General features: G+C 48.5%; 1 protein-coding gene across 7 annotated transcripts in view; it reads right to left on the reverse strand.

The window, feature by feature from the left end:
- The window catches only part of PIK3R5 (phosphoinositide-3-kinase regulatory subunit 5), a 75,211-nt gene that overhangs the window by 20,762 nt on the left and 39,045 nt on the right, over positions 1 to 15,404 (reverse strand). For all 7 annotated transcript variants that reach the window (XM_070479082.1, XM_070479079.1, XM_070479084.1 and 4 more), the window contains exons 2-5: positions 6,763 to 6,878; positions 4,554 to 4,654; positions 1,415 to 1,483; positions 519 to 657 (exon numbers count right to left, since the gene is read on the reverse strand). In XM_070479082.1, coding sequence (XP_070335183.1) covers positions 519 to 657; positions 1,415 to 1,483; positions 4,554 to 4,654; positions 6,763 to 6,865 — 412 coding nt within the window. In that variant the 5' untranslated portion in view covers positions 6,866 to 6,878. The remainder of the gene's footprint in view (positions 1 to 518; positions 658 to 1,414; positions 1,484 to 4,553; positions 4,655 to 6,762; positions 6,879 to 15,404) is intronic.

Raw genomic sequence — 15,404 nt, forward strand, 5'->3', positions numbered from 1 at the left:
CCTGCAGTTTCTCAAGAACCCTGAGTACCACTCGCCCACACCTGTCATGGTGTCCATCTGCCTGTTCATTCCTGGCACCAGCCACCTTCCCTGGCCAGAACCGAGTCCATCCACACATGCATCCCCCTATCTGCTCTGGGGTAAAAGAGAACAAACAAGGGCCTCTTGTCAACACTGTGGGGGCTTCTCTGTCTGACCTGGGCAGCCTCAGAGACCAATCCCTTGGCAAACCAGCAGAGGCACAAGCCATGAGATGGGGTCTCCTTAACCTAACCTCTGCTCAGCTTCCCCTGAGAATTCCTCCTGGAGTTCCCTGCTCTCATTCTTCTGGTGTTGATGCAGACATGGAGCATGAGCGCCGTATGAAGAGGGACTCCAAGGCTGTGAGGTGGGCCATGGACAGAGACGAGCTGAGGGATGTGAGGTGAGGAGGGTCCTAGGCAAAGCCCAGTTTCAGAAGGGCGGGAAATCTGACCTGTAGCGTCCCTGCCCCACATGCTGGCCGCCTCCACACTCACCTGGGGCCTTCAGTTCAGCATCGATGAAGGTGAGCAGTTCCTGGCAGATGCTGCAGTAAGGAACGGGCCAGGTCAGGAATCGGTGGTAGGTTCTAGATGCCTTCAGAAGGAGGTCTGAGTCTGGTGGGAAGTGTGGTGTCTGGGGTGGAGAGGGAGCAGCAGGCAGGAGAAGTCCAGGTGAGAAAAAGTTCACTGATATTCCAGGGCAGACCTGGCTTCTTTCTGGAATGTTCCACAAAGGGCACACCTTTCCTGGCAGCAGTGTGTCCCAGGGAGAAGGTGGGCAGGATTGAAAGTTACCCCCAAGAAGTGAGTTACAGACGGCTGGGTGAGATGGTGCCCAAGGATGTCTCTATGACAGGGGCCTGGCTTTCAGCAAACATCACAATTTACCAAATTCTGAAAAGCTGTCCCCTTGGAGGTCATCCTAAATGGGGCCACTGCTGCCACGGAATGGTCTTCAGGGCTAAATCGTCTTTATTTAAACATCCTCATGAGAGGCAAATGTTTATTCTTTTGAAGTGGATTGACTCAATGTACATGGAATCAACTGGTGCCACTGGTCTGGTGAACAGGGGGTGACCACATTGGGGGAACTGACCCCTGGGGGTACAAAAGGAGGTGGTCACCACATCTCTTAGCAGAATCTCTCTGTGACTGTGACCAGGCTGGGACTGCATCCCTTCCATGGGTCCATGGGGAGTCACTGGAGGTCTCTCAAAGGGTCATCTGAAGCCATTAGAAGGCTGACGCCCACCTGCAGTGTCACTGGTGGACAGTTCCTCTCACTGTGCCTTTATCCTCTGAGCTGTGACGGCTCCGCCCCCCGCCCCCGTGGAGGCTGTTCTTCCCTTCCCGCCCCTGCCGCCCCCAGGCTGGCCCATCCGGGAACTTACGCAGAGGACAGTGGAGTAGAACAGCAGGGCCAGGGGGGCCAGGAGGTCATAGGTGCCCTTCTCTTGTACCTGTGTGGGGGACAGGAGGGGAGGGGCTCGCTCATGGGGTGCACAACCCAACACTGCTCTCTTATTTCTTTCCTTTCTTTCTTTTTTTTTGTTAAGTGAAAAGTAACCACAGGACAACTTATAGAAATAAAAGTTAGAAAAGTCCCTCAATATCCTCCTTCCAAACTTAGCCATGGCTAATATTTCAACGTACCACTCCCTACACCATGTTTTTCTACGTATTTTCCTTTGCAAAGTTGTAATCATTGGGTGTGTATTTTTACACTTCATGTCTTTTACATACAGTATCATAAATGGATTTCTGTCTTGCTACATCATCTCTAAGACCACCTTTTTCCCCCTCCTGGTTATACGGTTATCTATTATTTGTGTTGTATATATGTTTTCCAGTTTGTTGTTGATCTTTTAATTTTGTGGAGTTTTTCAAAAGTCTTTATTGAATTTGTTATAATATTACTATTTCTGGTTTATTTTTTATGTTTTGTTTTTTGGGTCACGAGGCATGTGGGATCTAAGCTCACAATGAGGGATCAAACCCGCATCCCCCGAATTGGAAGGCAAAGTCCTAACCACTGGACTACCAGGGAAGTCCCATTTTAATGGATTTTTTTTTTTTTGATGTACATAAATTACAAATGTTAACCTTTTCCTTTCTGGATTAAAAAGGTTTAAAATAATTTTTTTTTTTCCATGTTCTTTGGCCACATCCTGCAGCTTGCAGAATCTTAGTTCCCCAGCCAGGGATTGAACCCAGGCAACAACAGTGAAAGCACTGAGTTCTAACGACTGGACCATCAGGGAAATCCCTAAAATTTTATAATGTATTAAATTTTGTTTCTACTCTTGGGTACTATTCTCATTTTTATTAGCTGTCTAATACTCCTTCTGGTAGATCTCCATAATTTATTAGCTTTGTTTTATACACTTGAAATTATTTCTTGCTATTCTAAGTACTCATGCAATGAAAAGTTTTGTGCACACTTCTATAATTTGGATTATCTATCTATGACAGAGTTCAAGAAGTAGAATCAATGGTTCAAAGACTATAACCATATTTATGACCTTGGAAATATATTGCCAAACTTCTTTCCCAAAGAATTTTGCCATTTATAATACCTTGTATGTATGAAAGTACCAGTTTCACCACGCCTTTCCCTGCAAGGGTTATTTCAAAGTTTTTGCAAATTTGCTAGGCAAAAGCTATGTTGTTATGGTTTTCATTTGCATTTATTTTATTATAACTGAGGCAACATTTTCCATATTATTTACAAGTTTTGTTTCTTCTTTTGTGAGTGGTCTATTTGATAGAGCTCACCCACTCCATCATAAACACACATATATATACATGATTTGGAATTCTTTGGTTAAAATGTTTGTGGTCTCCCCACTCACTGTGGAATTCATGGGGGTTGAAGAGGCAGAGAAAGGCATGCCACCTCTGCTGTGGCCGGTGAAGTCAGCAGGATGAAATTTAGAATTCTCTTTCTCTTTTACCCTGAAGAGACTATGTGTCCAGCACATCTGCTGCTCAGCTGGCCCCTTCTGTTGGGTTAGTTAAAAAGTTCACTTGGGATTTTCTGTAAAAACCCGCATGAACTTTTTGGTCAACCCAATACAAAACTGTCCCTTATTGCTACACAGTAGTTGTTCCTTTATATTTGGGTTCATAAGATAAGCAGCCTCGAGGTGGTTTAGCCCTTCTAAGCCGGTCTGCTTGTGACCAGGAAAAGCATCAGGTAAATGGTGGTGTCAGAACTGGCCTTGGGTGTCTTGATGAACCAAGACTCTCTTCTTACAGGTGAAAAATCAGCTGAGAAAGACACATGTTTTCTAACGTAGTCATGTATTAAAAAAGAAAGAAGAAAGAATGAAAGGAAAACTTAAAAGAAAACTCTTATAAAAAAGTCAGTCTCTATAGGGACTTGTGGCCGTTCTGGAAGCCTAGCCCAAACCAGCTTTAAACCTACTCTTCTTTAAGTCATAAAAGCCTATTTATTGACCTGTTGGGCTTCTCTGGTGGCTCAAGTGGTAAAGAATACGCCTGCAATGCAGGAGACGTGGGTTCAGTCCCTGGATTGGGAAGATCCCCGGGAGGAGGAAACACAACCCACTCGAGCGTTCTCGCCTGGAGAATCCCCATGGACAGAGGAGTCTGGCTGGCTGCAGTCCATGGGGTTGCAAAGAGTTGGACACAACTGACAAGCAACTGAGCATGAAACGCACATAGAATAGTTAGAGGAGGTCTCGGGTTACTTCTCCAATCAGATCAGTTTTCACTTTTGTGTATTTGTTCTCATGGGAAAGGAATTCGGCAGAGATTCCTCTTTCCTTTGTAGTCAATCCTATTACTTATAAGGAGCGGGTGGGTCAAGTCACTTCAGTCATGTCTTTTTGTGACCCCATGGACTGTAGCCTGCCAGGCTACTCTGTCCATAGAACTCTCCAGGCAAGAATACTGGAGTGGGTTGCCATTTCCTTCTCCAGGAGATCTTCCCGACCCAGGGATTGAACTGGCGTCTCTTATGTCTCCTACACTGGCAGGTGAGTTCTTTACCACTAGCGCCACCTGTGACATAAAAGCACCATCTGTCTTAAGAAGCAGCATAAACTTGGGCCCCTAGCTCACACAGCACGCATTCTTAGTGAAAGTACCATGTCCTTCCCCTGAGGACTTAGATCCACAAGCACCGCTGAAGCAAAGACCTCAGGCTTCCAGTGCCTCCGCCAAGTCCCCTGGCAGTCCAGGCACTCTCGAACTGACCTTCAGAACGTGCGTTCTAAGTCACTTCAGTTGTGTCCAACTCTGTGTGACCCTATGGACTGTAGCCTGCCAGACTTCTCTGTCAATTGGATTCTCCAGGCCAGAATACTGGAGTGGGTTGCCATTCACTCCTCCAGGGGATCTTCCTGACCCATCAACTGAACCTGCATCTCTTACGTCTCCTGCATTGGCAGGCAGGTTTTTTTTTTTTTTACCACTGAGCTACCAGGGAAGCCTTACGGGGACCTATTTCTCGACTCTACAAGGCTGAACCCAGTGCCGCCCTTCAAAGCCAGGCTGAGCCCTCACCTCTCGGGTCTTCTGCAGGATCTGCTCCAGGAGGATAAGGAAGTGGCCCGGGTCCCTGCTCACCAGCTCCTGCAAGCTCCAGCAGTTCAGACACAACCCAGCTGGAAAGAGAGGAAAGGCCAGGGGTCAGCTCAGGGTTGGAGAGAATTGGGCATTCCCGGGGCTGTACTGGGGCATTACCTTCTGATGGAAGAGTCTCAGAAAATTCTAGACCAACACACTGGACCCTATCAGGCCCCATCTAGATAACAGTAAGCTTCTTCCCACTGAGACAGGAGGTTCAAGTGACACAGAGGGGCTGGGATCCCCCTTAGAGGCCAAGGAACAGGCCACAACTCTGCTCCCTGTCCCTCCAGAGAGGACCAGCCTGCCCACAACCTCTGAGATGCACGGAAGGGGGACAGGAGCAGAGACAGTTGGAGGAACAAGGACAGGTTCCCCACAAGCTCCATCCCAGGACACGAGGCTGAGTCTGTGACAGCCACGGGACCTCCCGGGACTGCCAGGCAGTGGAGCCTGGGAAGGGGAAGCACCATTCATTTCTGTTTTAAAAGTGACAATTAGCACTCTGTCACCCTGTAACTCCCCCATACTTTTCTTAGTTGTCAATCTGCTTCCCTGCAATCAGTAAGGGTAAACCCCCAAGTTAAAGAGGTGGTCATGGAGGCTTGTGTGTGTGTGAGATAGGGGGGTGAGAGCAGTGGGGGCGCAAGTGGCCCCCTCTTGTGTCTGAGCTCCTTCCAAAGTCCTGAAGGCCCTGAACACTGCATTCCTAGGGTCACAGGTTTTGGTAACATTTGCCAAAGTCGGATATCTTTACATTCTTTAACTTCACAATGGCCCCTCAATTCTGTAAACTTAGTCTCCTTAAAATCTGGGTGGGAGGCCAGAAGGAAGAAAACTGCCATTTATTGAGCACCTACTGTGTACCTTTAGTCATGTACAGATGGGAGAGTTGGACCATAAAGAAGGCTGAGCACCAAAGAATTGATGGTGCTGGAGAAGACTCTTGAGAGTCCCTTAGACAACAAGATCAAACCAGTCAATCCTAAAGGGAATCAATCCTGAATATTCATTGGAAGGATTGATGCTGACGCTCCAATATTTTGGCCACCTGATGCAAAGAGCCAACTCACTGGAAGAGATCCTGATGCTGGGAAAGACTGAAGGCAAGAGGAGAAGGGGGTCAGCAGAGGGTGAGGTGGTTAGATAGCATCACTGACTCAATAGACATGAGTTTCAGCAAGCTCCAGGAGATAGCGAAGGACAGGAAAGCCTGGTGTGCTGCAGTCCATGGGGCTGTGAAGAGTAGGACACAACTGAGCAACCGAACAACAAAAACTACCTATAAGTTGCCAGGCTTTTCATACATCGCCTCCACTGAGTCTCCCATCCTCTCCTTGGGAAGGTGGTTCCTGCTATTATTATTCCCGTTTTACAGGCCCTGAGAGGCTAAGGGACTTGCATAAGTTCCTATAGCCTGTGAGAGTCAGCTGTAAGTCAGATCTGCTTAATTCCAAAGGCCAAGGAAAGCCTCTCTGAGAAGGTGAAGTGTGAGCTGAGACTCTAATGAGAAGGAACCAGAGAGAGAAAAATCCCAGGCAGCAAGTGCAAAGGTCCTGAGGTAGGAAGGAACCAGGTATGTTCAAGGCACATGGCTATCTATCTCATAGGGTAGTTAGGGAGGCAAGTGAGATAGGGAGAATCTTTAAGAGCATAAGGAGTTATTACAGTTAGGCACCAGCATTGGAGACACAACAGCCCCAGTCTACAGATACCCCCGTTTCTCAGTCCTGGGGGTCACGTGACATGGAGAACTACTTTCTGAAGGTCTGCCGAGATTCTCCGTTGTTTTATGGGGAAGAAGAGGATGAGGCTCTGGAGAGAACTAGAAATCAGGTAAAAATGGGAGAATTCTGGGGAAGGCTGTTCATGGAGTCTCAACTGCCCTTCTGAAATCAGCAGCTGAGTTTCTAAGCAGACCTTAGGGAGGCAGGCTTCTAGCACCTGAGGAGGATGAAGAAGACAGCGTGGGGGAGAGGAGAAATGGCCACCCCCTGACCCAGGGCCATCAGGTGCCAAGCACCTGCCTACGTGAGGTCCGAGTCATGCAGACAGGGTTAGAACCGGAATCTGCCAGCCCCGAGCCTGGTCCAGTGCTCCCTGCAGGCCCTCAATGCGCCTCCTCCCCGGCTCCCTGGGAACCTACCTGACCAGGAGGTGGAGCGGCGGCTGAGGCTGAGCCCATGCAAGCAGCGCTCCAGGGCGTGCTGGATGCGGTCCTCTGTGCATGTTGTGGCCCCTTGCTGCATCCTGAGTCATCGCCTGTGTGGAAGACAGGTGCTGGTCAGTCTGGAGACCCTCAGGCTTGAGGAGTACAAGGCCGAGCAGGGCAGCCAGTGGAGATAGCGCGCACTCACAGCTCCGTGCCGTCAGTCGGCTGCTTCCAGGGCTGGGCTGGCCCCTGGCTGTGCTGCTCAGAGAGGCAAGACCGGTCACTTGGGCCACCCAACAGCACAGGCTAGGGAAGTGAGGGGCCGGGGGAGGAGGGGAGTGGAGCGGTGCGGGCCCCACAGGTAGGGGTGAGTGTCTCCAAGAGCCCGGGGAGTGCCTGGGACATGGCCAGCCCCATTGCTGGGCAGGAGGACCTCAAAGGAAAAACCAGCATCACTTGGGGGACTTTCTTCTGAATTTCCAGGCTTGAGTCCCCCAGCCCCCAGGGACGGGCAGGCAGGGAGCCTGTTCCTGATGACCACATCGCAGAGATCCCCCTCGGTGTGTCAGGGGCCTCCCGCCTTCACAGGCGCCCCCCCCCCCACACCACACCCCCTGCTCAGGTGCCCAGGCCCCAGGCACCCGGTCCTTTCCTGCCCTCACCTCCACTTTGGCTGTTTTTCTTTGCTTTCTCTGAGGCTTAGCAAAGTTACCAGTTACTCAAAGACCTTCCTTGGCTTAGTCTTTCAGCGAATCACCTCCTCTCTCCTGCTGAGGAGGGAGAGGGGTACTGAGCTCAGGCTGGAGGGCTGCTGAAGAGGAGATCTAAGAAGGGGTTTTAGCACCAGATGGGGAACAGTGCCAAGGGCCACATTCTGAAAGCCTGCAGCAGGGCCAGCTTCACACTGAAGCGTGGGCTCCTGGGTCCCCAGGAAAACTGTGACAGGTCACCTAGTGCAGGGAATAAGCTTGGTGTTTGGCATCAACAGACTTGGACTAAAATCTCCAGTCTAGTATTTGTTAGCCACGCACTAGGCAATGTCTTTCACTTCTCTGTACCTTAGTTTACTTAGCTGTAAAATAGGTATGATGAGGGTACTAAGCCTCCAGGGCTGTTGGGGAAATTGAATGCCAGGGTGCATGCACTGAGCAAGGTTTCAAAGACAGGAAAACTTTCCTGCTACAGTCTTTTCCACAATCCCTCTTTCCTAGGGAATTTCCGTGCATTCACCCCGTCCAGGCTGACCCCACAGCTGGCCAGTCAGGCCAGGTCACAGAGGGAAGCCGAGAAAGCATTGTCCAGCTCTGCGGAACAGGGGAAGGACCCGGAAACCACAAGCAGAAGCACAGAGCTCGGAGCTGAGCCATGCAAATGACATGCAAAGACGCAGGACATCCTGGCCTGGACCCAGTGGTCAGCTCACAGAAGCCCAGCAGGCAAACCCTCCCACTTCCCCAGCCGGGGAGGAACGAGACATCCAGGGAAACAGAAGCCCTTTGTGAGCGGCTCAGCATCACCTCACTTTAGCAATGTCCCTGGGATGGCGTGGGGCCTGCAGTGCTTGAACGGTCTTTCCTCCAGGGATTTACTAACCCCAGGCACTAAGGGTGGCCCTGCGCTAGGGGTAAAGAATTCACCTGCCAATGCGGGAAACGCAAGAGACACGGGTTCAATCTAGGATACTAGGATGGACTGGAGCTATTTTGTTGATTCTTCACCTGAGGGCCTCCAGCCTGGTAAGGGAAACATAGCAGTAAGAGGCTGAAGACTGGACACTTTGGGGGGAAGCCAGAGGGAGCGTGGGCACTCTGTTGCACAGAGAGGTTAAACAACTTGCCTAAGGTCACACAGCTAGGGGGTGGCAACCCAGGCAGTCTGGCTCTGACTGCTCTTTGGCCCAGTCAGATACAGTTACTGGGAGAAAAATAAAATTAACACATGTTACTATCGCAGCGAGTGTAGACTAAGTTAACTAACATGATCTTGCTTTAGGAGACCTCCATTCCCACCACACGTGTCTGTATCAGCTGCCTACCGCAGCCCTGCCTGCTCCAGGAAGAGGACCAGGGCCCCCAGAAGCAACAACTTTGGCTGGACTGAGCGATGACCACGATGGCTCGAGGGGCCCAGGTGTTCTCTGGCTCAGAGCGAAGGCAGAACCTGGTGTGTTCCCGTTCCCTTCGCTCAGTCATGTCTGACTCTTTGTGACCCCACAGACTGTAGCCTGCCAGACTTCTCTGTCGATGGGATTCTCCAGGTAAGAATACTGGAGTGGGTTGCCATTTCCTCCTCCCGGGGATCTTCGCGATCCAGGATCAAACTTGTGTCTCCTGCATTGGCAGGTGGATTCTTTATCACTGAGCCATCCCAGTGAACTAAGTTTAAAGGTCCCTCCGTCCAACCCCTGCTGCAACAGACAAGCTGGCTGCTTCAGAAGGCAGGAATGGGTGCCCTCCGGTGTCCCAGCATATCTGATGCAAAGGCAGGATGCAAATGCACATCCTCAGCCGACATCAAGTCTGCCGCCACCCTGTCCTCAGAGCAGTGTCCTGGGGCTGCTGACAGTGGACAGCACGGACACTAAAGGCTGCTCCCCAGCACCCCATCCAGTGCCGCTGGGCCCGGCTTCTCCCCGTCTCTGGGCCCCGAGTGACTTTCCCATCTCCTGGCCTGTGTCCTCCACTGCTCATTCGGAGACAATCAAGACCTTATCCTCGGGGCACTGGGCAGTCTCCCTGGTACCCTGAGGCCATCTCGAGCTTGACCCGGCTCTTCACAGAGGCAGGACCTCCCTGAGGTGCTGGGTCCCGGGAGCCGAGGGATGGGAGCCTGGTCGGAGATCCTGGCTGCCCCGGGGGGGGGTGGGGGGGGTTAGCCCAGCACACTGCGGTTCGCAGCCCAGCCCTCTGGCATGCTCACTTCCGTCTGATGAGTCAGTCATCAGCCGCCTTTGGTGACTCGTCAGCAGAACTCCAGTGGCTTTGGGGCGGAGATGAAAGGGGAAGAGGGGGTACCTCTCCCTCCTGAGGATGATGACTTTTCTCAAAGGCTTCGTGGGCAAGGCCTGGCTTCCCTTGGCATCCCCCTCCCAGCCCCCAAGCCCCCAGCCCTGTCGCTTTACTACCAGAAGGTCAAGTTGTGAAATTCCAGCTGCTGCCAGGAATGGGAATTGCCCCCCTCTTTTGCCCTCAATGGGGTAGTGTTGAAACACTCAACAGCAGGGCCTGCCTCCACCTCCGAGTTCCTCTTCTGAGCCAGTAAGGATGAGTCCTCGTTGGAGACCTGAACAAGACAATGAGGCCAGGGAGGCCTGGTGGCCCGGGAGTGTGGGGAGAGGGTGCTGGAGGGCAGAGGGAGACTGCCTCTTCTCATGATGACATGACCCCATGATGCAAGACAGGAGGCACCTCCCCTCATGGGCAGGGTTGGCCTGGTTTCCTGATGCAGCCCTGCATGTGGCTAGGAAGAGAAGTTCTTTTCTTGAGGAATTTAATGGAAAACAGCAGAATTGTGGAGTCTACATCTCCCAGAGAGGGAAGTATGGGCCTCCAGGCTCTGGCAACACCCCACACTGCTTCTTTTGTATTCTGGAATATTCCAGGCCCACGTTTTGAAGACTTAGTCCCATAGATGGTCATACGAGAAAGAACAAGGCCTGTGGTGCTGGGCTGACCCCACTGCTTCGGTCCTGGGTCACCCCTTCCTCTCCCCCTTCCTACGGTCCTCTGAGGCTTCATCTCCCTACTGTGTCACCAGTTTCCTCCTCATGTCTCTTTGTAGGGCACAATCTCTTCTTCCAACTAATTTGTAAAAATTTCATTTGCAATGCAGGAAGGATATGCCAGAAACCAAAGAGACTGGGGTGAGATGGAAGGGGTAAGGGAATGAGACGGGGCGGGGGGGGGGGGGGGGTTGGGGGTGGGTAAGAAAGTGTAGCTCTTCTCTGGAGAGACCTTCATATATGACTTCAACTTATGGAACCATAGCAATATTTTACATACCCCAAATGAAATAAATAGAGGACTTCCCTGCTGGTCCAGTGGCTAAGACTCTGTGCTCCCAGTGCGGGGGGCCCAGGTCTGACCCCTGGTCAGGGAACTAGATCCCATATGCTGCAACTAAGACTTGGTGCAGCCAAATACATACATAAATTTTAAAAATTTAAAAAATGAAATAAATCAACCAGGATCTGGGGAAGCACGGGGGGGGGGGGGGAGTAGGAACCAAACAACAAATTACCTTCACTGTACTATTAAATGATTAGCAGAACTACACTGTATGGAACGGGGAATATAGAAACTAACCTGAGTAACTGGAAAATAGTACTTCCACTGCATACTGTAAGGCTAAAGACAAAAAGAACCACATGTGAATACTGTGTTCTAGTTACTAAACTTGCTTCTTATAGAGATGTGGGTTATACCAGAATTGAAAGAGACACGTGCACCCCAATGTTCATTGCAGCACTGTTTATAATAGCCAGGACATGGAAGCAACCTAGATGTCCAGCAGCAGACAAATGGATAAGAAAGCTGTGGTACATATACATGATGGAATATTACTCAGCCATTAAAAAGAAAACATTTGAATCAGTTCTAATGAGGTGGATGAAACTGAAGCCTATTATACAGAGTGAAGTAAGCCAGAAAGAAAAACACCAATACAGTATACTAATGCATATATAAGGAATTTAGAAAGATGGTAATGATAACCTTATATATGAGACAGCAAAAGAGACACAGATGTACAGAACAGTCTTTTGGACTCTGTGGGAGAGGGCAAGGTGGGATGATTTGGGAGAATGGCATTGAAACATGTATATTATCATATGTGAAATGAATCGCCAGTCCAGGTTCGATGCATGAGACAGGGTGCTCGGGGCGGGTGCACTGGGATGACCCAGAGGGATGGGATGGGGAGGGAAGTGGGAGAGGGGTTCAGGATGGGGAACATATGTACACCCATGGTGGATTCATGTCAATGTATGGCAAAGCCACTATAATATTGTAAAGTGATTAGCCTCCAATTAAAATAAATAAATTTATATTTTAAAAAAAGAGATGTGGGTTATAAATCCTGAAACTCCTTCATGTGTATGTTGGTTGTGTGTGTGCTCAGTCATTTTTGACTCTGTAGGACCCCACGGACTGTAGCCCACCTCCTGCTACTGTAGCCCACTGCTTTGTCCATGGAATCTCCCAAGCAACAATACTGGAGTGGGTTGCTGTTTCCTTCTCCAGGGGATATGCCCGACCCAGGGATCAAACCTGTGTCTCCTGCATTCCTACATTACAGGTGGATTCTTTACCACTAGCGCCTGTATGCTAGGACTGAACAAATTAGCAAACAGATCACAGATAATGAGAGCCAGTTTCTTACTGTTAGAAAAAGAAGTTACAGATAATCAAAGGGATAAGTCTAGAATGAACCACCTCCTGGTGTTGGACTGGAATTGAAGAAATCATTATCAACTCATGGTTTTTAATGTCTACTCAGATAGATGCATATCTGTTCAGTTGCTCAGTCGTGTCTGACTCTTTGCGATCCCATGGACTGCAGCATGCCGAGCTTCTCTGTCCTTCACTATCTCCCAGAACTTGCTCAAACTCATGTCCATTGAGTCAGTGATGCCATCCAGCTGTCTCTGTCATCCCCTTCTCCTCCTGCCCTCAATCTTTCCCAGCACCAGGGTCTTTTCCAATGAGTCAGCTCTTCACATCAAGTGGCCAAAGTATTGGAGCAACAACAATAGATGGATACATATAGAAGTGAAAAAACCATTTGTGTGGACTCTGAATTAATATGCATATCTATATTTTCTAGCTCTGTCTGTTGAGAGAGCCTAGAAACAATGACTTCCCAGTAATGATAAGCACCCCCAGCAACCAGACTTTGGTTTCTAAATATCATTTTCCAATCAAAGGAACCAAGGCTTCCTAGACAAACAGCTGATTTTAGGATTGGGGCAGGATAAAGCAGGAGGCTTGGTACATCTTGTAGAACCAGAAAATAAATCAATATTTAGTAAAAGATGAGTGCATGCTCAGTTGTGTCTGACTCTTTGTGACCGCATAGACTACAGCCCACCAGGCTCCTCTCTCTATGGGATTCTCCAGGCAAGAATACTGGAGTGGGTTGCCAATTCCCCCTCCAGGGGATCTTCTTGACCCAGGGATCGAACTTGCAGCTCCTGCGGCTCCTGCATTGGCAGGCAGATTCTTTATCACTGAGCCACTGATGGGGAATGTTAAAAGGCATAGGAGCCAACTTAAAGGGGCTTCCAATGGTCAAAGCCAGGATAGTCTGAACAACTAAATAATGAAAGTGTTGGATTATAATTCACAGGATGAAATAAATACCCATGAGTCTACACAAATGTCATAAATTATAAAGTAAAACAATCAATAAATGGAGGAGAAAGGACAGGTCTTCTTCACAAAAGAATTCCAGTTAATAAATGTGACAGGAATGAGAGAAATACAAAATGACCATTAGACCAACACCACAGTTCTAATTATTACAGGCAAGATCCACTAACAGATGCTAAAATCTGTGAGTGAAAATCTGAGAGAAAACAAGATATGTGCATAGTCTTTTGAGTATTTTCCCCAATAAACTGATCAATTACAAGAAAAAATAACATCACAGTAGAGAAATCCAGCCCTGCTTTAACTTCATGACTAAATTTAATATCACTAATAATAACACACGTCAACATCACATATCCTCCCATATCCTGATTCAAGTCACTAAGAGAGACACAACATCACTTCTGTGGGATTCTTGCCAAAAATTCCCAACCACACAAACCAAATCATGAGTAACCGTTCAAAACCAAATGTAGGGACTTCCCTGGCGGCCCAGTCATTAAGGGTCTGCACTTCTAAGGCATGGGACACAGGTTCGAGCTCTGATCGGGGTAGTGAGATCTCACATGCCTCACAGTGTGGCCAAAACAAAGAAACAAAACAAAAGAACCGAATGCAGACAAATTATATAAAATAATTCACCAAAGAGTCAAGGTCATAAAATATAAGGCAAGACTCAGTAACTGTCGCAGACTGGAGGAGACTAAGGAGACGCAAAGGCTAAATGTGATGTGGGATCCTGGACTAGATTCTGGAACTGAAAGGGGATGTTAGGGGACACTGGCTAGAATTCAAGTAAGGATTTGGATCATTATCATTTCCTGGTTTGGATAATTGCACCACGTCATATAAACTGCTAACATTAAGGGAAGCTTGGTGAAGAGTATGTTGTTGCTATGGTTGTTTATTCGCTAAATTGTGTCCGACTCTTTATGACCCCATGGACTGTAGCCCGCCAGGCTCCTTTGTCCATGAGATTTCCCAGGCAAGAATACTGGAGTGGGTTGCCATTCTCCAGGGGACCTTCCTGACCCAGGGATCAAACCCACGTCTCCTGGCAGGAGGATTCTTTATCACTGAGCCGTCTGGGAAGCCCTGGTGAAGGGTATACCTGGGTCTATACAACCCTTTCATAGTTACATAGGCTTTACATACCCTTTATATACCTTTCCAAGTGGTTATCCAAAGCTTCGCTGCCCTTCATGAACTTGATTAGATTTAATGAACAGTCACAGTTCCTAAATACTTGTGGGCGGACCAATGCAGAACTGGCTGCCTCAAAATCCCCTAATTTCACGTTCCTAAACTGGAGTTGAGAATCTCTGGGGGCTTAGAGGGTCTCTGAGGCCTTTCCGGAAGAATGCTTAAGCCGTATTTTCATTTTGATGGCAATTAGGAAAAATTAGTATTTAATAGTTAATACAGTGCTGAAGCTGAAGCTCCAATACTTTGGCCATCTGATGCTAAGGGAAATACCCTGATGGGGAAGATTCATGGGACAGACCCTGATGTTGGGAAAGACTGAGGGCAGGAGGAAAGGGGAGCTGCAGAGGAGGAGATAGTTAGATAGCATCACCAACTCAGTGGGTGTGAATTTGAGCAAACTCTGGGAGATCTCCCATAGTGGAGAACAAAGGAGCCTGGTGTGCTGTAGTCCGCGGGGTCATAAAGAGTCAGACACTACTTAGTGACTGAACAACAACAACATTAATATATTCTGGAATATCTTGATAACACTTATGACCAAATGTTACCATAAAAGGTTGATGCATTTGTTTCTACCATCAGTTTGGTGTCCCCTAAAAGGACAGTGTTGTTAGTGTCTGGGAGAGCTCAAGGTTGTGCATAATAGGTTAATAAATGAAAAATATTTAGAACAGTGCCTGGTACATAATAAACATTCAATAAATGTGATCAATTAGCTATCAGGGTGCTTTCTCAGTATACACATTTCAACTCCAGGTGGCTTTGAGATCAGGCTAAGAAAACACTCCCTGGATGACTCTGATGTACAGTAACATTTTCTATTTTATAAATACACTCATACCCACATCCCCACCACACAATGCATCATACACTAGACCATGAGACTAGAAAGCCACCTTAGAGACCACCTAGTGCGACTCTCCCATTCTACAAAATCTTGCGATTTTAGCTCCTCTCTTAATCTGAATGTTGTAATATTGTTTTCTCTTAAAATAGGGATCCAGATTTGTGTTAAAAATTTTCACACAACATCACAAGAAAATGGGGGCTCTGAGCAATGAA

Source organism: Odocoileus virginianus, chromosome 17 (assembly GCF_023699985.2).
Source record: "Odocoileus virginianus isolate 20LAN1187 ecotype Illinois chromosome 17, Ovbor_1.2, whole genome shotgun sequence".
NCBI classification, from domain to species: domain Eukaryota; kingdom Metazoa; phylum Chordata; class Mammalia; order Artiodactyla; family Cervidae; genus Odocoileus; species Odocoileus virginianus.